This window comes from Scyliorhinus torazame, chromosome 22, assembly GCF_047496885.1.
Source record: "Scyliorhinus torazame isolate Kashiwa2021f chromosome 22, sScyTor2.1, whole genome shotgun sequence".
In the NCBI taxonomy this organism is placed as follows: Eukaryota; Metazoa; Chordata; class Chondrichthyes; order Carcharhiniformes; family Scyliorhinidae; genus Scyliorhinus; species Scyliorhinus torazame.
This window is the reverse complement of record NC_092728.1, coordinates 80076670-80101203: the sequence shown is the minus strand read 5'-3', so window position 1 is coordinate 80101203 and position 24534 is coordinate 80076670. Positions and strand designations below refer to the sequence as shown.

Here is a 24534-nt window from a genome sequence, read left to right as displayed (position 1 = left end):
AAAAATGCCGGTAGCAGATCGCAACCCATATTTTGAAAAAACCTGCTCTATACCACTTCCCGAGTGATTATAATTTCACCAAGTTCCTCTCTTCTTTCCACCTCCTGATTTACAACTATTCATAGAATCTTAGAATCCCTACAGTGCAGAAGGAAGCCATTCAGCCCATTGAGTCTGCACCAACTCTTTGAAAGACCACCCTACCTAGGCCCAACCCACAGGCTCTTCCTGCAACCCAACGCCAAGGGGCAACTTATCATGGCCAATCCACCTAACCTGCACATCTTTGGACTGTGGGAAGAACCTGGAGCACCTGGAGGAAACTCACGCAGACATGGGGAGAAAGTGCAAACTCCACAGTCACCCTCGGTGGGAATTGAACCTAGGTTATCAGCAGTGATTTTTATTTACTACAAAGGATTCAAAATACTTTCCAGCAACTATAATAAGTTCAATCTATTTGAAACGATTAGTTACTTTACGACAAAAATACAATGAACACAATTATTTTCCTCCAAATTAAATTTCTTAACTTCACTTTCCTTATGCACCCTTACCAAAACTCTAAAGACAGATACTTATCAAAACTTGGAAAATTAACCGCTGGGCCTGGGTATTGTGTCAACAATTTAAATATACAATCTGAGATTCCCTGGTCTTTCTATTTACTTCCAGCAAGATTGGACCTTCAATTCTCCTCTAATTGTCCTAAGGTTGCAAACTACCCATTCAACATGGGCGTCTCTGGCATTTTAGGCGTAACCACCTCAGCTCAGAACTCTCACGGTTCTACTATTCTTTAAAAATTGAGGATTGTATCTAAAACTCTCTATCAATCTCCCTCCTCATTTTGTCAATGTCTGAAATTCAACTAATTGGTAATTGAGTCCTTCAGTTTAATTCTTTAAACCAACACTCAGAATTTCAACTGAATTCTACATTAAGTGATAATAAATCTCAGTGTTACTCTTGGACATCAGGAGCAATGGTTGCTGTGACTGGCCAAATTCCTCGTGGCCAGTGAGAAGGACAGTGTTGATTTCGCACTCAGTACGGTGATCACCTTTCCACAAATGTGTCAAAAAAATGATGACAGCAATCGTGGGGCAAAGCAAAGGCGAGTTCTCAAATAAGGCAAAATATTGAGAAAGTGAAGATTCAAGATTGGAGGGGGGAGGGGAAGAAGGGAAAATCAATTATGGAGAAGAGTTAATCAATGTATTTGCCACTGAGAAACCAGAATGTGTCACTGGAAACTCTCGCTGTCTGTATTTTGTTTTAGAATTTCAATGCATATTAATACAATATGGACCAAAGAATATGGAAACATTCACACTTCTGAATTTGAAGTAGACTTGCTCTATACTAGCAGCCTGTATGGCAAGGGGTGCTTTAGAGACAATGCTGTCATTTGGTTTCTCTCTGAATGTCTTGACTACTAAAACACTTAATGCATCTTCATGTACATCTAGAAAAAAATGGACCTTTTTTGCACCTTTTTAACGACAACCTTACAACACCAGCTAATTCTTTCAGTAAAAGGCTGAGGAATTATTGAGTGAAAAACCAAATGAGCTAAATCCTGCTACAATGACAGCTTTATATTATTTAATCCTAAGGGAGCCACAGGGCTATCAGCTGTTTCAGATGAAACACATCCCATGATCGGATGACCCTATTGTGACTGGCTGAAGGGGAGATCTTGGCTACATTGACTGTTTGTATGTCACAGAATTATCGCTGGTAACATATCCTTGCCCCTGTGGTATGGAGAAAGAAAGGGTCAATGTTTATGCGGTTTTGAATGTGCTTTGGTTCAGTCGATGGATTGCAATTGAATAAGGTGCAATTTTTCAGTAGTTTCAGCGCCATTATGTTTGATCACTAAACGGACGACACATGGGTTTGATCTAAGGCCGCAGCACCAGTAGGCATGCTGTGCAAAATTTGTATACAGAGACAGCTGAGACACTTTATAGTGGTAGTCTTTGAGGAATTATTTAATCAATCACTTTTAGAAATTACTATCAGCAAATGTGTTTGATTCATATTTGGCATCCTGTTTGTTTGACATAGCAATAAAACCTTTATTTGAATATGACACAATAAAATCTGGACACGTGGAGATTGCAGTTAATTTTAAAAGGATAAAGATCAGTGTGGAGGCCACAAACACCTGCTACAACAAAACTGGTCGACAAGACGATTAGGCAGCTCAAAATGCGGTTCCGGTGTCTGGACTGGTCGAGGGTGTGGTGTTTTTTGTGTTGCTTATTTCAGGATGGTTGGCGTAGTACTCACAAAGACCACAGAATAGCTTTTACTTAAACAAAGCTATGATTTTATTTGCACTACGAAAACTGGGATTCGACATTTAGTCCTTAAGATTGCAGAACTGATCAATAAAATCTAACTACGCTCTTCTACTGCTGATCTCACTACTGAAATGAAATGAAATGAAAATCGCTTATTGTCACAAGTAGGCTTCAAATGAAGTTACTGTGAAAAGCCCCTAGTCGCCACATTCCGGCGCCTGTTCGGGGAGGCTGTTACGGGAATTGAACCGTGCTGCTGGCCTGCCTTGGTCTGCTTTCAAAGCCAGTGATTTAGCCCTGTGCTAAACAGCCCCTATAAACTATAATCTAACCTTACTATCTGCTCTTATGACCTTCACTAGCTATCTCCTGCATACACTCCTCCCCTAAGGTCTAGCATCACTGCCTTATATAATTGTATCTGTACCTCCCTTTAATGGCTACTCCCGACACTACATTAACACTTGTAATGCTGATAGTTCTGATAATCATAGATTTACCATAGAATTTACAGCGCAGAAGGAAGCCATTCGGCCCATCGAGTCTGCACCGGCTCTTGGAAAAAGCACCCTATACCTCCACCCTATCCCCATAACCCAGTAACCCCACCTAACCTAAGGGCAATTTAGCATGGCCAATCCACCGAACCTGCACATCTTTGGAATGTGGCAGGAAACTGGAGCGCCCGGAGGAAACCCACGCAGACACGGGGAGAACGTGCAGACTCCGCACAGACAGTGACCGAAGCCGGGAATCGAACCTGGGACCCTGGAGCTGTGAAGCAACTGTGCTAACCACTGTGCTACAATGCTGCCCAATACCAGGGGGAGAGTACTCCAATTCAGCTCCCAGAGTGTGTCCCGCATCATGGTGGTCTGCTGAACTCTGCATAACCTGGCATTGCAGTGGGGCAAGAAGTTGAACCAGCAGCAGATGGAGGAGCGCCACATCTCCTCAGATGAGGAGGATGTCGAGGAGGGCATCCAGGGCCAATCTGCAGAGAAGGAGGAGAAGGACCTTGGGTGATGGCCAGGGCCCGCATGGGGCGCAGTGCTAGGGAAGCCCTCACAACCTCTTGGTTTGGTGACTACCACGACGTGATATGAAGACCACACCCACCATTGGGTCTGACATCCACTCACTACTGGGGTGTCTGTGGGAGGTCATCATGATTGTGGCTACATTCATGTGCAGGGCGCTAAAGCAATTGGTTGTATGTTGTAGGAGAATGATGATGACTTGCAATGAGGACAGAGCGATTCTCCTCTTCTGCAAGATGTCTGATTCCTGCCTCACAGAGAGCTGAACACCAGCCGCCAATGAACAAGCTTATCCCGGGGCCCAGAGAGGCTGAATTACACATCTCAGCTGCTACTGCCTCCTCCGAGGTTAGGGGTCCTGGTGATTTTCTCCACCTAACGACGAGTGGTCAGACTCTCTAAACGTTTTCAGCCCTTGGCATGCTTGAAATCAGAAATTACCTATCATTTCTTCCTCTTCCTTTGCCTATGCCCAGGATACAGGACCCACAGCTGAGATTGAGGCAGACTGCTGACTTCCACAACCTGTTGCCTGATATGACCTTGGTGGGCATCCTGTGGGGGGCTTGGAGAGTCTGGGCCTACTTTTGGGCTGCACAGGTGTTGGAGTGTTGCCCTCTTTGGTGTATGGGGCTGGATGTGTTTCACCCACAGGATGCGTGGCGTCAGATGGGCTGGACACGAGCTCTTGGGTGGGAGACCCTGGGTTACGCCCCTGCCTAGCCTCTTCCCTTGGGATGCCTGAGAGTCCCTGGGCCCCTCATGGGAAATTGGGGCAGCTGGAGTGAGATCCAGAAGCCTAGCTGTCTTTCAGCACTAACACTCACGAACTTCTACTAGTGCCTCCACCATGCAATTGAAACCCTTCACACAGTGGGTATACTCAGCAAATTACTGAGTGAGGGTGTCTCCACTTGTAGGGCTTTTGGAAGAAATGAGAAGATTACAAATTGCCCTTTGATTTGCTTCGGCGTGTCTTATGTTGTGCACTCTTTTTAAAGGTGCCAGTTAACCGACTCAGTAACGCCGGAGATGGCAGCTTTGCTTTCAAATGCCGGCGCTCTCAGCCTAACTGCTGAGGAAGGGTCCATCTGATCTGCTGCCCACCACATTGTGAGAGGAGGCATCCCATATGTAGCTGGTTTCAAATTCTAACTTCTCCATTTGTTTTAGCTCTCAGTGAATCCAGAACAGAGGGATGGAGAAAACGGTCACAGACCATCAGTTGAGGGCCGCAAATATCAGTTGCATGGTGACTCACACCAGCTTGTCTGGAATGGGATATTGGCCATTCTGGGTAAAGTTGATACCAGGCCTGGAGGTCATGCAAAATAACATCTGATTTACTATATTATAATCCACTGATGAAACTCAAAAAACAATTTTAAAACAAACTTGGCCTTGTAAAGTCTCAGTCACGAAAAATAAGCGAATTTCTAAGCTCTAACAAAGATTAAACCTCTTCAGATCTGATCATTAATTCAAAGGTGTGAAATCCTATGTGTGATGTTTTGAATAATTGACTGCAAAATAAGTTGTTGGAACCAATTTATCTTTGTTGCTCGTGTCCCAATTCATTAACCAACACTGGTTCCTAATGTGATTGTTGCTCCCGTGGACATAATCCACCGTGGTATTTAATGTGCATGAAATGTCAAACATCGAATGTAAGATATGGTTGTTTGTAACTGTTGACAACCTGTGCTGCAGTGTAGTGAGCTGCGACCCTGTCTCATTCAGGCTGCAGATCCCTCACAGGGTGAGTTCCTGATCTCAAAAGCATCTGGGGGTCAACCATTTGATGAAATTCCATAGCCAATGGAGAAAGAAGAGATCAAAGACGGCGAGCACACATTATTCACATGTATGAATAAGAACGCAGCATGATTAGGGCTAGGTACCGGAGACTACCCACTGCCTTAGAGCTGGCTTTGTGATATGGGGTTTTAAACCAAATAAAACATGAGAAGAAACAGACACAAAACAAAAGTGCCAACAATTCCTAATTAATGTGATTTGATATCATTCTATGTTGCCAGTACATTTGGTTTTGATGTGCCTTTTTGAGGTGTAATTACTTCATGCTAGAAAAGATAACTAGAAGTTGTAACAGACTTCAAATTTGGGAGTGTTAAAGGATCACATTGTCCAGTGGGGGGGGGGGGGGGGGGGACTTTTCTCTTCTGCTTTCACCAGGCTGGATTGACAAAGGGAGCGTAAAATCTCCTGAGGTGTCTGAATCGCCTTTCAAAGCAACATAAAAGAGTGATCAGATTGTCCCCACCGCTGCCAGTGACATAAAAGGATTCCCGACGTTGAACGTGGGGAAAATAATTTCTCTAAATTTACACCTCATTAGCACGCCTCTACACCTGGATCAATCCACCCCATCACACCACACGTCGGCATGTGGGCATACGGTGCGAGTTAGAAATGGCCTCCAACGGCGTGGACCTGGCGAGCAGGCCACCTAGAGATGCTCAGCTGAGGGCATTGCTCGGGGGAGGAAGGGGGGGGTGTCATACCCGGATACCCGTCGTGGGTCCTGCCCTTTGCCTTTTTTTTCTCAATGTTCCCAATAGTCTGGCGGAGAAAGCCGTCGTTGGTGCCGGCGGTTTCAGTGCTGCCTTTCCTGCCCGCTATTGGCCTTGCCAGTGACTGAATACCTTGAACATTGTCATCTGCGAATCAGCAAGCAGTTTTTGTGGGAGCTGATGCCGGCTTGAATTTTTTGAAGTGACTAAAGTAGTGAAATAAGGAATATCTATGAATCATATTTGTATGGACTTCCAGAAAACGTTAAGTACACTTCCCGATAAAAGAAAAAGTTGAAGCTAAAATTAAAGCTCATGGAATTGAAGGTAAATTGGCTGAGTGGCAAGAAACAGAATATAAGCATTCTATTTGATAGGTTGTGACTAGTAGTCCCAAGGAGAGTTGTGTAGGGCCTCAGCTATTCACTATATATATTAATGACTTACGTAACAGGAGAGAGAGTCACTCTCCCATTTGGACTTTGAAAGGATCAACTGGATCACTTTCTAAATGGTGAAAAGCTAGAAACAGTGCAGACCCAAAGAGATTTGAAGAGTCCAAAACAGAAAATGCTGACAACGGGTCATCTGGACTCGAAACGTTAACTCTTTTCCCTCCTCACAGATGCTGCCCGACCTGCTGAGATTTTCCAGCATTTTCTCTTTTGGTTTCAGATTCCAGTATCCGCAGTCATTTGCTTTTAAATTTGGAGGGTCCATGTGCAGGGACTGTTAAGATGCCATGGAGAGGTACAGAAAATAATCAAAGAGACTAATCGAATGGTGGATTTATATCTAGAGGATTAGAATACAAAGGGCTCATGCCATGCTAATTCTATACAAAGCCCGAGTTAGTCCACACCTCGAGTAGTGTAAGCAGTTCTGAACACCACACCATGTTGGGGCGGAAATACAGCGTAGATTTACCAGAATGATACCTAGACTCCAAGGGTTAAATCAGAAAGAAAGATACACAAACCAGGATTCTATTTCCTGGAATTTTGAAGGTTCAAAGATAATCTGATCACCGTTTTCAAGCTATTTAAGGGAACTGATAGGTTAGATGAAGATAAACTATGTCTACTGGTTGAGGGGTGGGGGAGGGGGTCTACGACTAGGGGATATTGCCTAAGAATTAGAGGCAGGCTTTTCAGGAGTAAAATTCAAAAACAATTCTCCGTAAAAAGTGTGGTAGGAATTTGGAAATCCCGTCTGCCAATGGCAGTTAGTGTAATGACAATTGTTAATTTTAAACGTGAGATTGATCGATTTTTGCTAACCAGACGTATTAGGGGTATGGGGTAAGAGCAGGTGCATGGAGTTAGGTCACAGGTCAGGGTCAGCCATGATCTCACTCAATGGTTGAACTGGCTCGAGGGGCGAAGTGGTCTATTCCTGTCCTTGTCTGAGGTAATAAATGACAAAGGATTTGGATAAGTTTTGGTTTCCATTAAAATCAACACATTGGCGAATCAGTTCAAAAATGGTAATGCCCAGTCACCATTTGTTCGCTGCTTCTACATATAGTTGTAACTAAAATCTAAAATTGAGAACTTTCATCGAGAATCACTAAATGATCCTAACTGTGAAACACTAATACTAGCATGAAGCCAAGCGATCTACCTCTACTGTTAGTGCTGTCAGACTCGCACGTATCTTTGAACTGAGCATAAGTATTTGTTTGTATTCACCTATCTTTATAACTGCGCTTGTCTATCTAAGTGCATTTTGGTATTAATCTGTATCTGTGGGTATCTCTATGTATCTTATTTTGTCGGTGCTGATGGAAATGGTAATCCATTCTCGGAGCGTTCAGTATTGCTTATTGAATTATAAAAAATGCACAGCAGCGCAGAGGAATCAATTTCCAGATTTTTCTCCTCTCTAATCTAAGTTGAGGAGGGGCTGTTATTTTCAGACTGTGATGGACTATTCCCACAACAGCTCAGGTCCCACAGGCAGGATTTATATTGATTTTCATTCAGCTCCCAGCACCAATATTTCTTTCTCTAAGTATCAGGCAGACAACCTTTACTCACCACCGACACATAAATCAGCTCCATTTGAGTGGGACACACTGTCCCACTAATTCACTAACTGCAGTCCATTAAATATATTAAACAAGTATTTAGTCTTTGTAGATTAGTAAAATCACCGTTTTGTTAGCTGTAAGCTTGCGTGTAACCTCCTTGAAGTAAATGTGTTGTACGGCCTCGTAGCAACATAAGGCAATAATATTTTGTACACAGACGAGAAGTCTCAGTGATGTCCTTCCAACATAGAGTGATACAATCAACTGAATCAATGGGTCTCTCATTTTCTTCATGTTTACACGTTAGGTTCTTTCATATCACATCGCGGATCTTGTCTTTGATGAATTGATGGAATACAATAATGGGGAAGCCAAAATTAAAATTTAAATGTCCAGTTTTATTTTTTTAAATGTATTACTTAAGTTACTTTTGTGCGAAACATTTAACCAGGTTTCTTCCTTCATTGAGAAGTATATTGAATTTGTATACCATCACCGTGAGAGTTTGTGCTGGAGCACATTGGGACAATAGTTTCAATAAGGACACAGGGGAATGTAGAGAAGGCCAAGAGATTGCACTACATTAGATGAGAGTGTCTCTTAGTTCAGTCAGGAGGTAATGTGGTAGTTCTAGAGCTATGTGCAGTTAGCATTGCGTCCCACTGTCTAATCTTTCCAAATAAGAATCTGGATAAAAAAGTGAAGCACAGCTCTTTGTTCCGTGCATTTTGTCCAATTCGACTCCTTGGGTTGGATTTTCTACTTGAGTTAGGCTCGTGCCCTTTGCATCCGAGCGACTCTGGCATTTTCTGCCAGAACGCACATTGAACATATAATACAAGGATACAAGTATGAGCCAACATATCACAATGAGATGCTTTAGTAATGCAGGGTACAAGACACATCAACCTATTCTTGGCATCCAGCATTTCTATGGATAATGGAAGAGATTACAGTTTGGAATTAATTCCCCATTCTTGTGACTTCTTTTGAAAATTTGGCCAGAGGTTCGTTTGCGCCTTTCGCTGGACCAGAGGGCACCAACCATGCCAATCCACACCAGATGTACAATGCTTACCACAGATGCTCTCTGCTCCCCTGTAGTGGACTCCCTACCAGAGTTTGGGATGCCTACTTCAATTGTATAAAACAACCTGACTCCAGATAATTATTTGAGGTCAGTGGCACATCTTTGTGGAAGCTAGAGCTTCTGCCCTTTCAAAGATGTGCAAAATTTCCGCCAAGTGGAAAATCCCATCCTGTTTCTTCCTTCAGATGAGAAGAAATGCATTTTGTCATTCTGGAAAAATTCACTTGACAAAACATAACAGGGAGAAATTGGGCTGATTGAACCCATTGTGGGTGCTACAAGACCCATTAAACTATTCACATTGCACAATGCTCTTCCAATGAGGGGTATACCACACAGCATGGCTGGAATGTTTTTGCACCAGTTTGAATTGGGCGGGTTTGGCAACGAGAGTGGCAAATATTGTGAGAAGGCCAAGGTCACATATTCCTTTACAACTTGAGTGAGATCATTCAACTTCTTCCTGCACTACATTCAGGTCCTTGGGACACACCGCTGACATTGAACTTCACCGTTATCTCTGAACATTGCCTTCTGCATTAGTGACTGGAGGGTCTCCAGTCTCCAAAGGATTACAGGACATCTCTCTTTCTTTCCCCCGTTTTCTCAAAGACCTGAATTGCCGCATCTGACAAACGTGGGACCCTCCCATGTTCAACCATTGCTAAATCTTCCACAGCACAATATTCAGCGCTATCAGCAACCATAATGCACCTCCCCTTTAAGAGGTGCAGGTGAGGTTTAAACTCACCCCATTGGGCCATCTGCTGATATATGTAGCCTATGAACATTGCAGATAATGCTGTCTATAAGAAAACAATCATGGAATTGTGCTCGAGGAGACGTGAAGTTAGCGTCTCACCTTCTTCGCAAACGATGGTGGGAGTTATTCATGATTGCTGCACCCATTTTGGGGGATTATCTAATTTACCTTCCATTGAACCGTATGTTTTTCTTTTCAGGTAACACATTGGACCTGATGGCCAGGCTGAGAATAGACAAGTACAGCCAAACCTGTAGCTGAAGGAATTAAACTTTCGAATCTTGGATTGATTGCAGTTGGGTTAGCAAAATGATCATTCACCACCTGGGTTTGGACATGAACCCAGCCCAAACTAAAGTGACAAAGGACTAAGCTGCCTGTACATTGTAAGAAATTTTCAACAAAATAAAAATTGATTTGGAAATTTTTAAAGAAATCTCCTTTGAATACTGGCCACACATGAATCTGCCCCTCTCCAGTTTCTAAATTTGATTTGGAGAAACTAGAGGTTGTGCGATCACAGCGAAATGAGCATCTGCTTTCTGTGCTCTGAAACTTTCCAAGATGCCCTGCCAACAGCCGGCCCTCATACCGTGGAGAGTTGATCAGAAAATCACTAATATATTGCCTACGATTTCTGTTGATCTTCCAATCCATGATTTTCCAAAGTCTTGCAAAATGTCACCCACTCTGGAGGTGCGTAATACCAATGATGAGTGACGGTAGCACCTTCACACCAATGAACACAAATACATTTAAAAAAAAATTAAACTTGGAATCATTGGATCGCCAAGCCTTTAAGGGCTACAGAACATTTTCACGTTGGTCTATTTTCTCTATAGAAACATTGTACTCTATTGTATGCTAGTGATAAACTGGAAAGAAATGGAAAGTTTAACGTGATGACAGACTCACTTTCTTCAGATGGAAGCAGACTGAGCAGAAGACTGCTGAATATTTACTGACGCATAATGATGGTAAAAATAAGTGTCCTGGAGCAACAAAGGTTGTTTCCATCTATAGTATGTATGTTTTTTTTTAAAAATAATCTTAATTGTAGGCTTACATTAACACTGCAATGAAGTTACTGTGAAAAGCTCCTAGTCCCCACACTCCGGCACCTGTTTGGGTACACAGAGGGAGAATTCAGAATGCCCAAATTACCTAACAGCACGTCTTTAAGGACTTGCGGGAGGAAACCGGAGCACCCGGAGGAAACCCGCGCTGACACGGGGAGAACGTGCAGATTCCGCACAGACAGTGACCCAAGCCAGGAATCGAGCCTGGGACCCTGGAGCTGTGAAGCAACGGTGCGACACACTGTCCTATCGTACATACCGGCGCCTGTTCGGGTCCACAGAGGGAGAATTCAGAATGTCCAAATTACCTAACAGCATGTCGTTCGGAACTTGTGGGAGGAAACTGGAGCACCCGGAGGAAACCCATGCAGAGACAGGGGGGAATGTGCAGACTCCACACAGTGACCCAAGCCGGGAATTGAACCTGGGACCCTGGCGCTGTGAAGCAACAGCTGGCCCAGACACTGTTCACACGCTCTGCTGATTGTCTTTAATGCTAACAAGATATAAATGAGGTGAGGCAGTTTTAATGATATTGATATAAAATGGAAGTGCAGAACCAAATCGGAGGCACTTCTTCTGCCTCTGTATTGGGATCTACAGCATTGTAAAACGGGATGCTGTTGTGAGGTTCAGGAGTTCGTCTTCCTGCACAAAAGTCCTTTTTTCTTTAAAACCTATGACCCAAATAAATCTGGTTTCTCTAGAGCCCTGTTTGGCTCAGGGCAGGAGTTTAATTTCCAGATTATTGCATCTGCTCTGTGAAGTCGCAAAGGAAATAAAACAGCTGCCAGAAGGCAAAAAAAGGAGTAGATGATCCTATTCGGTACCTCCTTCGCGAAGCTATTATGCCCAATCTTGGGCATCAGCCCACACAGTATCATAGAATTTACAGTGCAGGTGGGGGCCATTCAGCCCATCAAGTCTGTCCGGCTCTTGGAAAGAGCACCCGACTTAAACCCACGCCTCCACCGCAGCCCAGTAACCCCACCTACCCTTTTTGGACACCAAGGGCAATTTAGCATGGCCAATCCACCGAACGTACACACCTTTGGACTGTGGGAGGAAACCGGAGCACCCGGAGGAAACCCACGCAGACATGGGGAGAACGTGCAGACTCCGCACAGACAGTGACCCAAGCTGGGAATCGAACCTGGGACCCGGGAGCTGTGAAGCAACAGTGCTAACCACTGTGCTACCGTGCCACTCACAATAGGTAGTGGGGGTTGCTGCTAAAGAAACATTTTAGCACTGATGACAGGGATATTTTTTTTAAAAAATGCATTATTATGCAAATCAAGTTTGTCATTGTGACAGTGAAGAAATACTGGAACTGAACAGAGTACCACCTGATTATGGAGATCAGTGATGCCGACTCCATATAGGTGAGCGAAGTGGTACCATAGAAGGGAGGACTGGAATCAGCTGGGGGATAAATGAAACAATACAATTTGGAATTTTGGGAATTGAATGAGCCCCGTATCCTACAATGCCCTGGCCCAAAGGAGATGGAATTAAAGAAGCCTTTGCAGCTCAAAACCCCTCAAGGTCTGAATCACAAGAAATTAGTGATCAGGTATAGCAGTAATTCGGAAGACAAATGGAACGTTGGCCTTTGTTGCAAGGGGGGATGGAATATAAAGGTAAGCAAGTCTTGTTACAACTGTGCAGGGTGTTGATGAGATCACACCTAGAGTAAGGTGTTTAATTTTAGTTTCCTTACTTAAGACGGGATATACTTGCATTGGAAGCAGTTCACTAGGTTGATTTCTTGCAAGAAGTTGTATGAGGCAATATTGAAAAGGTTGGATCTATACATATTGGAGTGCTTATTGGTTGTTTTCCATTGCAGAGGAACCTTGAATTAGGCACAGTTACAGAATGAGGGTCTCCCATTTGATGCAAAGCTGAAGAATTTCTTCTCACAGAGGGTCATGAGTCGTTGGAATTCTCTACCTCAGGCAAAGTCATTGATTATGGGCACAATTTAATGGAAAGGTTTCTAAGTGTCATTTGTGGCGGGTTTTGCTGGATGTTTCCCAGCGGCTCTGCCAGCGGCACTATCTAACAACAATTAAGTCACTTTTTGGGGCTCTTGGGAGTATCTCACTGATTTAGCACACACATAGGGCGCGGTTCAACAGCCACACTGTGCCCGAAAAGCAGCTCGTCACAGATAGAAGCCGCGAATCCTTGCTCCCGGATCTACCTGGCTCGCAGTGCCACGCAAGATCGCGTTGAGATGTGAATCCTGCATATTGTGGGTGGGATCACCTTTTGGCAAATCTGCATATTGGAGCGAGACAGCTAGTCTCACTTTAATGTGCAATTTCCCAAGGTACCCTAAGTGTGGGATCTATCCCCTTCGCCTTGGAGGCCTCGGGTGAGCGTTGTTCAGTACTGGTCTCCACAAATGGAGACTCGTGGGGATCTCCCTGGGGATTGGAGGCCCAGGTTGCAATCCCTTCGGGCAGGGTGGTACCCTGGCACTGCTGGTGCCACCTGGGTGCCCTGACACTGCCACCTGGGTGCCCTGACACTGCCACCTGGGTGCCAGCCTGTCACTGCCAAAGTCATTGTTTGTCTAGAAACAAGAGTAGGCCTTTCGGCCTCTCAAGTCTATTCTGCCATTCAATTAGATCATGGCTGGTCTGTGACTCAGTCTGCCTGCCTTGATTCTGCATCTCTTAAATACCTTGCCTAACAAAAAACTTCCAATCTTCAAATTTCAATTTCCCGACCTCAACAGATTTTTGGACGGCCGGTTGGGTTCCATTTTTCCACCCTCCTTCACGTGAAGGAATGCTTTCTAAAATGTGGCCTGGCCCAGTCCAGCTCTGATTTTGAGAATGTGTCCCCAGGTTTGGCACTGCCCCATCTCTCTATCCTGTTAACTCCTTTAATCATCCGAAATACCTCCATTGGATTATCCCTTAATCTTCTGCATTCAAAGGAACACAAGACAAGTCAAAGCACTCTGTTCTCGTGATTTAACTTCTTATGCCCAAACTGACATTTCCTCAGGATTAACATAGCAACAAGTAAGCCCCAACCAAAAGCCGAAACTCAGAATGGCTAATTTCCATTTCTTATTTTTAAATCGGCAGTCTCTTGTCATGAGTTAACCAAATTAGTGCCACATCCGAGGACAGTTTTGCTCCTGGATTTCCTTCTGCTGGTGCTGCTTTGAAACATGTTTCCAAAACCTTAGCTTCCGTGCCTAATTTGTTGTGTACCATCATTTCTTCAGACCTTTCAATAATTATCACAGAGAAAGTGAGCAATAGCACTCTTCTGTCTGGTCTGGATTGGAATCAAAAATTGAAGAATGGAGGGATTCAGCAACACTGCACCAAGCAGTTAAACCACACCAGCTACTGCTTTGAATTATCCAACATTTCAATTAAAGAATGAAGAAACGCAACCGGCTTACCTCATATAATAAACAGCCAAGTGACCAGACATCTGATTTGAAGTTGTAACCATTTTCATGTATTCTCTCTGGGGACATATAGTACGGTGTTCCGACTGTAATTAAAAAAAAAAAATCACAGAACATTATGGCGCTCTGTTTTATTAGCAATAACTTCAACACCGCACAGAACAAGATAAATCAAACAGTGCTGGTAAGTGTTCTATGGGGGTTAATTTAACCCATTGCGAACTGTCATATTTCGGGTGAACATGCTTAAAAGGTGTGCATTGTAGGACATCAGCAGTCCTGAGACAACATGAGAAGCTCATCTCGCTATTAGTTATTTCCCAATTTTGGAGGTTGCTATCAGTTTAATGGAAGATAAGGCGCGGGATTCTCCGCTACCCGGCGAGACGGGGGGTTCCGGCGTAATGGAGTGGCGGGAACCACTCCGGCGTCGGGCCGCCCCAAAGGTGCAGAATTCTCTGCACCTTTAGGGGCCAAGCCCTCACCTTGAGGGGCTAGGCCCACGCCGGAGTGGTTTCCACTCCGCCGGCTGGCGGGAAAGGACTTCGCCGGGCGACGCATGCGCGGGAGCATCAGCGGCCGCTCACGGCATCCCCGCGCATGCGCAGGGGAGGGGGTCTGTTCCGCCTCCGCCCTAGTGAAGACCATGGCGAAGGCAGAAGAAAAAGAGTGCCCCCACAGCACAGGCCCGCCCGTGGATCGGTGGGCCCCGATCGCGGGCCAGGCCACCGTGGGGGCATCCCCTGAGGCCAGATCGCCCCGCGCCCCCCCCAGGACCCGCGCCGCCTGCTCCCGTCATTCAAAAGGTGGTTGAATCCACGCCGGTGGGAGGGGGTTGACAGCGGCGGGACTTCGGTCCATCGTGGGCTGGAGAATCGCTGGGGGTGGGCGCGCCGACCGGCACGATTCCCGCCGACCGGCGCGGCACGATTCCCTCCCCCGCCGAATCTCTGGTGGTGGAGAATTTGGGACACGGCGGGGGCGGGATTCATGCCAGCCCCCGGCGATTCTCCGACCTGGTGGGAGGTCGGAGAATCGCGCCCATGGTCCGATTTTCACATCCTTGAAAAAATGCCACATGGTTTTCCCAAAGAAATCCCATGCTGAGTTTAATTATAACAAAAATTGCATTCCGATATGCATGAAGTCAATGCTTTATTAAAATAAATTGAGAGTATCCAATTATCTTTTTTCCAATTAAGGGGCAATTTAGTGTGACCAATCCACCTACCCTGCACACATTTGGGTTGTGAGGGTGAGACCCACGCAGATACGGGGAGAATGTGCAAACTCTACACAGACAGTGACCCGGGGCCAGGATCGAACCCGGGTCCTCAGTGCCGTAGGCAGCAGTGCTATCCACTGCGCCACCCACATTAAGTCAATGCTGCTTGTACATATAAACCATACCAGGGTTTTCAGATGAGACGCTTACAATAGTCAACAGTGGCTTTTTCCAAGAAATGGGATAAATTAGGCACAGTAAGAAGTCCTCCCCATCGTCCCCCCACTTCCTCACTCCCCCCACTCCCCCACTTCCCCCACCCCTCCCTCTTATTGCAGACAACAACTTGCAGCCGTGTAGATGGAGCTAGAGAAAGCTCTTTGGAACTAAAGAAATGAGCAGAAAATCTTGATATGATTTGAGCAGAAGGTATTGAAAAATAACCAAGGAATGTATAATAATAATCATCATGGAGCAATATCAGAAAGTGTTGCAGTAAGAAATGTTTCAATGAACCCCTAGTATCTTCAACCAATCCCGGAAGATTAAAACAAATGAACAAAGTATAAGCGCATCGTCTGCTCAGGAAACAGAAAATGCTGGAAAATCTCAGCAGGTCTGGCAGCATCTGTGGAGAGAAAAAATAGAGTTAACGTTGTGAGTCCACATGACTCTTCCGAGCTCTGCTACTGGCTGCATTCCATCCCTGTTCCCCCGGTATTATTATTCCACGGAGAAGCATATGCTTTGCTTATAACCGCAATTGATTTTCTTCTGTAGCAAAAATGTTCATATTGGCTTTGGAAGTTCAGCACTATTGAGCCAGGATGAGACAGCTCCTGAAATGATCCTGTGGCATAATTGCATATCGCTGCTTTATATTCTTGGGCATTTTAAAAGGATTAACACTTCCACCAAATAACAGTAAGAAGCCTTACAACACTCAGGTGATTCACCTGAGGAAGGAGCAGCGCTCCGAAAGCTAGTGACATCGAAACAAACCTGTTGGACTTTAACCTGGTGTTGTAAGACTTCTTACTGTGCTCACCCCAGTCCAACGCCGGCATCTCCACATCTTGGCTACCAAATAACAGAGAGAGGAATTTCAGACAAACATGTTAAGCGTTTGCATCTCATTACCCACAGCACAATTCCAAGCCTGAGTAGGCTGCAGGCGAGATCCACCAGCTGTTCACGCCAGCAGGATTTTCCGGTCCTGGCAACGTGGGGTGGATTCAATGGGAAATTCCCCAGGACCAGAGGATCCCGCTTCTGTCCAACAGCGGGCCGCCTCCCGCTGCCGAGAACGGCCCAGGGAGGCCGGAGAATCTCCCCCTGTCATTTAGGCTGCAAACATCTTTGCTGGGCTACCAAATTTGATGTATAGATAGCCCACTTGGCTAACAATAGAGAAACAGAACTTCGCATTTTATAGAAGAACGTCCAGCAGGTTAGCCCAGTAAAAGTGACCATTGCCTTTTTTCCATTTTTCTTGATGTAATTGGTTAATAATGATATAATACAATGAGTAGCATCGCAATGGGAAAAGACGATTCAATCATCATTCGAATTGAACAGTTTCTATCTATATTGTTGACCCATATTATATGAGAAAGCTTGTAATAATAATAATAATAATCTTTATTGTCACATAGGCTTACATTAACACTGCAATGAAGTTACTATGAAAAGCCCCGAGTCGCCACATTCCAGCGCCTGTTCGGGTACACAGAGTGAGAATTCAGAATGTCCAAATTACCTAACAGCACGTCTTTCAGGATTTGTGGGAGGAAACCGGAGCGCCCGGAGGAAAGCAACGCAGACACAGGGAGAACGTGCAGGCTCCACACAGCCAGTGCCCCAAGCCGGGAATCAAACCTGGGACCCTGGTGCTGCGAAGCAACAGTGCTAACCACCGTGCTACTGTGCCGCCCAGTGTTCCATTAGTGGGAAAAGTATTGCTATGGGCTAAACCAGTTCATCAGGGTGGGTCAGTGAAGATTGTGGGAGCATCGAAGAAAGTAACTGAGAAGAGATTGAAATGGCACAGCCATCTGTTGCAAAGAGAGAGAGGGGAAAACGTGGTGAGGTGAGTGATGGAGTTGGGACTGCCAGAAGGAGAAGAGGGTGGCCTAAGACCAGATAGAAGGGCGTGGTGGCGAGAAATCTCAACCCAGTGGGATTGGCAGAAGAATGGGTGACTGACAGGGAGACATAGAGAGGATGGTCAACCAGCATTGTGGCAAACCCAAATTAAATGGGTGAAGCTGAAAGAGGAAGAATGTATATTTGACCGAGCTGCACATCTGATAAGCTGAATCAGACTGTTGAAAATCTGCTTGAGTTTTTAAAAACTGAACTCATAGTTTGTATTTTTTTACTCTGTGAATTATTGGCTGGTAGAAGGAAATTTCAAAAAAATCCCCCACCAGAGGGAAATCTGTGGTTCATTTGAGCTTCTCCAATTCGTGAATGTAACCTTTTCAGCCAGGCGGCCCAACAGGATAACAAGCTTCTTGGGATTTAGACCATATATGTTGAAGGTATCTCCTGAGATGTCTACATCAGCTGTTTGAGATACTGTATCTACATTTCAACAGCGCTAGATGATACTGTGCTATAAGATAGTTATCCTTTTCTACAGACTCAATGACCAACATGCAATAGGAATGCATAAAGAGAGCTGAGCTGTGCTTGAACTGAAGGTGAAAGATTACAATCACCCTCCTTTGGTATGAAAGGCGAGTTGCAATGGTTACTAAATAAACAGCTCAGACCACTGTAGTGATTCCATCCTGTACAAAACTATTTGGAAAATCACATTTTATAATAACAATGGTGTCATATGCAATTCGCAAGAATGATAATTACTAATGCAACTTATAAACAACTTTGCATTATAAAAATGGATAATTGTGAAATATGCAATTAAATGGGTTGGTTTGATGTACAGGAACAATAGAGAGAAAGTATTTATTATTCTTGACTGAGAACGAATTCCAGGTCAGCTATTCCATTCATAATCACTTATTTGTCCATTTTAAAAATTCCACTATATACCCTTTCAGCCTTTAAGTCTCTGAGCACTCTATGCTCCCACAACATCGGATACCAATTGGGATTTTGAACAAATGATACCAAACGGTATCAGAGATTGTTCTTCCAGGAAGAGCTGAGTGACCTCATTATATCCAGGCTTCTTAGTAAGAAAGAGATTTAACCTCCATGGGCTTGAAGCAGTGATCGCAGTGAGATCACAGAAATAAGAGAGGGGAGGGGGGAGAGAAAGCACAATAGGAAGAAATGTTAAGGATGTATGTAAATAGATGGCTTCACTAGGGATTTCCTCATAGCACAAAATAAGGGTCAATAACCATCAGTAGTTTGTGGGTTAAGCTTTGAACTGAAAGATTTTCCGAATCATAGTGAAAGCAATCTCCTAAATTAAAACTTCCTGAAAAAAAACATCAAATATTAATACTAGACTGCCAGTATTTGGAAAAACTAAACAATAGCTAAACAAAGCAATAATTTCGAGTTTATTGCAAAGGTAGCTTATACTTTCCAATCAGTACCACATTGATCACTAATAATCTCCATTAGTTGTGCTGGTAAAATGTAAGTTATGTGACATTATCAGGAAATTGATGATTTAGTGCAAAGTAGTTGAAGTATTATGGATGAACCCACGCCTCATGCTCCTTTCTAACAAACAGTGAACACCAAACCGATGGTCAGTTCTTGTGTGCAAACATTTATAAATTGGATATGGTCTTTTTTTTTCCAGATTCTCGAATCATTGAATTAGAAACTCATAAAAATCTGTCTTCGAGACTGAAATCGCTGTTTCTCTCCTTTGTGTTATTACCGACTTGTTTGGTTGGCCAGAGAAGGCTTTGTTCAATTTGAAATTGTCGCCTCGAATAATCCCTGAAAATGGCCTCAGATCAAAGCGGTTTGACAGGGTTTATGATGTGGATGAGTGCGCCCCATGCCTTATTTCAAATTTGTGCATTAGGCCATTCAAGTTTATAAAGTAGGTTTGCAGAGCAGCCGACGTCCACTTTTGAGCTCTTTGAAGATACAGTTTTACTGTTACCCAGCATTGTGCAGAGTCCCTGCTCGACGGCAAAGGTTGCCTTAACTGTACGGACAGTTGTGCCTATATTTCGGGAAGGAATGTTAATTTTGAAATAAGTGTCCTAATAAAAGAATGACAAGCCACGTTTCTTTCATGACCCGTCCAACATAATGTGGGGATCTCTGATAATGAGCTTGTTCTTGCAAAATGCACAAGACTTCCAATTTAATCATCTTGGGCCTACAAATGCACCACATTAGTCAATATGACAAGGTTAGCATTTCAGAGAGTATTATTAATAAAGAAATTGTTCAAGTATAATATTCTTTGCAGCAATTAAACTGCTGTTGGTAAAGGCATTGTAACAGAATATGTGCTACCAAACAGTCCAGCACCAGCAGAATCCCCTTCCTTTAATAAACATGGTTGCCTTTTTCATTATTTTATGTCTTCTGACTGTTTAATTTTCTTCTAAAAATCCTGTAAACCTACAAATCAAATTGCTATGGCCTTAGGAGGCAGATACAGTTATGACTCGTTAATCGGACCACATTTGTCATGTTAACATTTTTGCTGGCTAAACAAGACTGCTTTTGTTCGGGAGTCACATTTACACAGGAAAAAAAATACATTTTATTTGGAAACCTCGTCAGATTATTCGACCCTCAAGATTAGGAAACATCCAAAATAACTACCTTATTTCAAATAAAACTCTACAACGAAGGAGTGGAGTGACTATCACTAAAATAAAAATAAACAGCGGAAGTTCCCCTGGATGATCAAACCTGCTGCTCACATGTTAAAATGTCATGCAGCTCAGTAAAATGATATGTTAAGAATATTCTAGATGTTCTATGTTGTTGAATTTGAGCGTAGGAATGCTATGCATAGGACACTAATTTATTCCTGCAACTCTTTCCTCCATAGGTGCTCAAATTGTTTACACTACCCATCCAATGTCATAAGTATAAATTGCCATTCATTCCTTTAATGTTTATCATTCCACTTTTCCCCTAGAGTTCTTTAGTTTCATTATTTTTTCTTAACTGATTTTGTTAGGGGTGCGTGAAATTAATGCTCAATTTTCACTTCCTGATTGGACAATGTCAGGAAGGGTTGTTCGAATTTTGCCGGGACAATTGCAGCCACGTCGTGTTGGGCTGAGCAGAGCAGCGAATTTTCAATTCTCCAGAATTGTTGTCTTCGCTCCAAAATAAAAAACCCACAGAAGTATCAAGAAACAAAGTGCTGAAGTGACAGGGAAACCTGGGTCACAAATTAAAACAATCCACAGCATCTCAAGTAAAACATATTGTGGAACCATCACAGTCATGACTTTTTTTTTTAACCAACCGTGCTAGTTTTTATGCGGTTGTAACAGCCCATTTCTCCTACTGGCTAACTTCATGTTATGAAGGGGAGCAGGGGGCCAAAGCTCTGATGCCTTTGTTACTGTCTGAATCTGACTATCAAAATTCGGCATCAACCCACAGACACAGAGCAATGAAAAGAATTCCCTTCAGTTTTTCCTTAGCTGGAGATATCGTCAGAAGTGATTAGCAGACAACTGCCGGTTTGACAGTATTCCTGACTTTGTTTGGAGTTATATCCAGAACCATCGATTTGTAAGGGGATTTCCTATGCCATTGGGCTTCCTTCCTTATTAGAATCATTTCAACTTATTTGCACAGGTCATTTTTTCATATCTTTAAAAAAAATGTTGGCCCATAAATATCAGAGTTAAAATGTGTGTCGAAGGTTAAGTTAATTAGACTGAAAACTTTCAATGTCATGATCTTTTACTGGGCCATCCAGAGGCATTTATGCATGTTTATGATTTCAAAGCTGATTTTGTCAAATATAATTTTTACTTAAGAATATTCATTGAAATTCCTGAGTATGTCCACAAGTTTAAGTGGACACCACTCTCACATACAGAAGAAGCTATATGGAGAACAATGACCATGACGTGGATTGTGAAAATCTCTCCTCTTTAAGGTATGTGAAACAGGGAAGCATGAATCCTACCATATATACCCACTTCCCAGAATGGGAAATGTGTGTGTGGAGGGTTTAGGTTGTGTGCCTATGTGTCCAATCAGGTAGAGAATGCTAGAGGAGATTCTGTAGATCGAAGTGGGTCTGAACTCCAAACCCTTGGGGTTGGGAGGGTGATCTGAGAGATTCAGGGCTGGATTCTCCATTTTTGGGACTATGTCCCCACGGCATTGTGAAAACTGGTCTTTTACGGCAGGAAAACTGGATTCACAGCCTTGCAGGGGGCTAGCAGGCAGCTGTCGTGGAGCTCGCATCTCCAGCTGCCGTTACAGCCCCCCGCACTTCCGGGTCAGAGGCCGCGCAGGCGCAGGGCGGCAGCCTCCAGCGGCCACGGCATGTTCCATGGCAGACTCAGCCCACGGACCTGGACTGCCGAAATAGTGCCCTGCATCGGCCGCTCACCCGACCCAGACCGCCTGCACACATAGCCCCCAGTCCCGAATGAAGCCCCCACTGCCCTCCGATCGGCCCTCCCCCGACTGTGGCGGCCCCGGACTGAGTCAGCAGCCGCCATGTGAGTTTCCCAAACGGCAGGACCAGATTAGAACCACGCCGTCGGGAATTCGGCCGGTCGGGTACGGAGAATAGTGGGGCGGGCCTCAGGCGATGACCTGAGGCGGTGGATACTCGGCCGAGTACACCGCTTTTGGGGGGCGGACGATAGTGTTTTTGTGCGGGAAAACGGATTCCCTGCCCCGTCGCCGATCGAGATTTTGGCGTCGGGGTGCAGAGAATCAGCCCTCAGTCTCTGACTCTAAGGGTTGTGTGGGTTTTATCGCTGGTTCAACACCCCCTCCCTCTCCCTGGGGGTGGGGAGAGAAGGAGGGGAAGGGGGCGAGTTTGAAATCCTAACCCCAAGGGGAGTTTTTGATCAGGGGAAGTCTTACACTTATCCTAGACCAGGGGATCTGATTGGGAAGGAATCCAATTGCAGAGTGGGTGGGCTGTTCCTCTCATGGGTGGGAGGGGTTTGTCAGGTGGGGTGGATTGTGATCGATTAGGATGAAGCACCTCCGCATTTCACCTCCACAAGCTGTGAGGCTATCCCTGCCTTGTTGTAGCTGCCAGGTTTCCCAAGGCCCCGGACATCCAGATGGCCGCAGTTCAATCTGGGGTTTCCGGTCTCAGTTAACATATTTAAAATACATTCCTGCCTCCTGGGAGCTCTTTGTCCTGACGGAATAAAAGCTGCAAGTCAGCAGGTTGGAGCTAGTTTCCCTTCAATTTTTTAGGGGGGAATTTAAGCCCCCATTGCACCCAATCCCATCCACAGCCCAATCTTAAAACGCCCCTATTACTTTTATTCCAGCATGCTTATCAGGCTTCAGAATAATTTTACCTTTAAATGCAGTTTGACAAGATTGATTCACATGTTAGTCCTAATATTGTGGCTAATTTGTGTGAGTACAGTTTCCTGCACAGTGTAACCCACATGAATGAAACAAAACATCACTAACAGAAACTAATTTAGAAGCTAATGTCCCTTGGAAAACAATGCATTCAAATTTACAAATTATCGGATCCAATGGTTTTCTAAGACGAGCTCAGAGGTTGAAATGGTTCATTTCGAAGGTAAAGTATCAAACCATGTTCTAACTTGAATATTATTTTTGAAAGATAATTACATTTAGAGAGTTTGTACATTTTTGGTTACAATCTCAAGGTCCTGAATCACATTGATCTGTGTTCTTTCTTCTGACTTCCCATCAATTTACATGGAAAATAGAATAGACGGTGTGTGTGTGTGTTTGGAGGGTGGGGAGGGGAGGGGGTGGGGGGGCGGGGGGGAGAGAGTTCCAGTGGGGAGCTTGATAGTGGTAAGATAGTCGTAACCTGTGCTTTTTGAAACAGTGGGTCTAAGATCTCAATTCACGTAGAGAATATATATATTTTTTAATCATCAAACTACATGGAAATCCAAAGTTGGTGTTAATACCATCGTTCCATATATACGTTTAAAAGTGCTGGTGTTGATCTGAAGTTTTAGAGCTTCCAGCGTTTGAACGTAATTTAGTTGGTTGCTGTCAGAATCAGCTGAAGCAAAAACACGTTTACATATTTTGACCAGGGACTCACTTGATACTTGCAGCCAAATCTGAAATTTCAAACTCTGCGCTTTCACACGTGAAATAAACAATGCAGGTCACCCTTAATGGAGAGAAGGGAGATTTTTCAAAACGCACAGCGTCGAAGTGCTATGGCAAATCGATCATTGAACAAATTACAGGCTCCAGCTATCTGCAAAATAACGGTTCTCAAAACTCCAGCAGCATAATTTGTCGTGGTTACTCGCTCTTGCTTCGAGCTAGACATACGCATGTATCCTGCGCGCTGTGTATGGGCAAATCTTTCATTTTTCTTTCATTACCCCAGCATGTACTGTCACTTAATTCTTATGTATGCAATCCTTCCTGACAAATATGAGACGCTGCCTGGTAATTCGTTTGACGTTCATTCTGTTCTTTGCTCTAATTATTGCTTCTTTCCCTGACATTCAATAGGCCGTTGTGCCAGAGTCCGATAGTACACCTGTCAGACTGGTCGCGGCGCTGTCGAATGCTCTTTTATGCCAATTTGATGTCAGGAAATAGAAGAAGAGGAAAAGAAAATTAGAGCAAAAAGCCCATTTGCATATGGTTTCAGCCAATGCATGGGTCAGCAGCTTTCATGAAATGACAACCATGGGGGTGGTTTCTCAGGAAACAATTCCCACCTCTACGAACCTAATTACAACAAGCACACTCGAACAGGAATATTTATTGTCTATGCGCGCACAATACCTTTTTTTTAAACCAGGTTACAATTATATTCCTGATGTCCAAATTGGGAAAATAAATCTTGTAAAAACCAAATCCCACCCCTTCATCCTGTTCTA

The 24534-nt window shown here is 44.1% G+C and overlaps 1 protein-coding gene across 1 annotated transcript in view; it reads right to left on the bottom strand.

The window, feature by feature from the left end:
- LOC140399158 (serine/threonine-protein kinase Nek6) overlaps nt 1-24534 on the bottom strand; it is a 167684-nt gene that overhangs the window by 57331 nt on the left and 85819 nt on the right. Inside the window, exon 5 of the mRNA XM_072488429.1 lies at nt 14287-14381. Coding sequence (XP_072344530.1) covers nt 14287-14381 — 95 coding nt within the window. The remainder of the gene's footprint in view (nt 1-14286; nt 14382-24534) is intronic.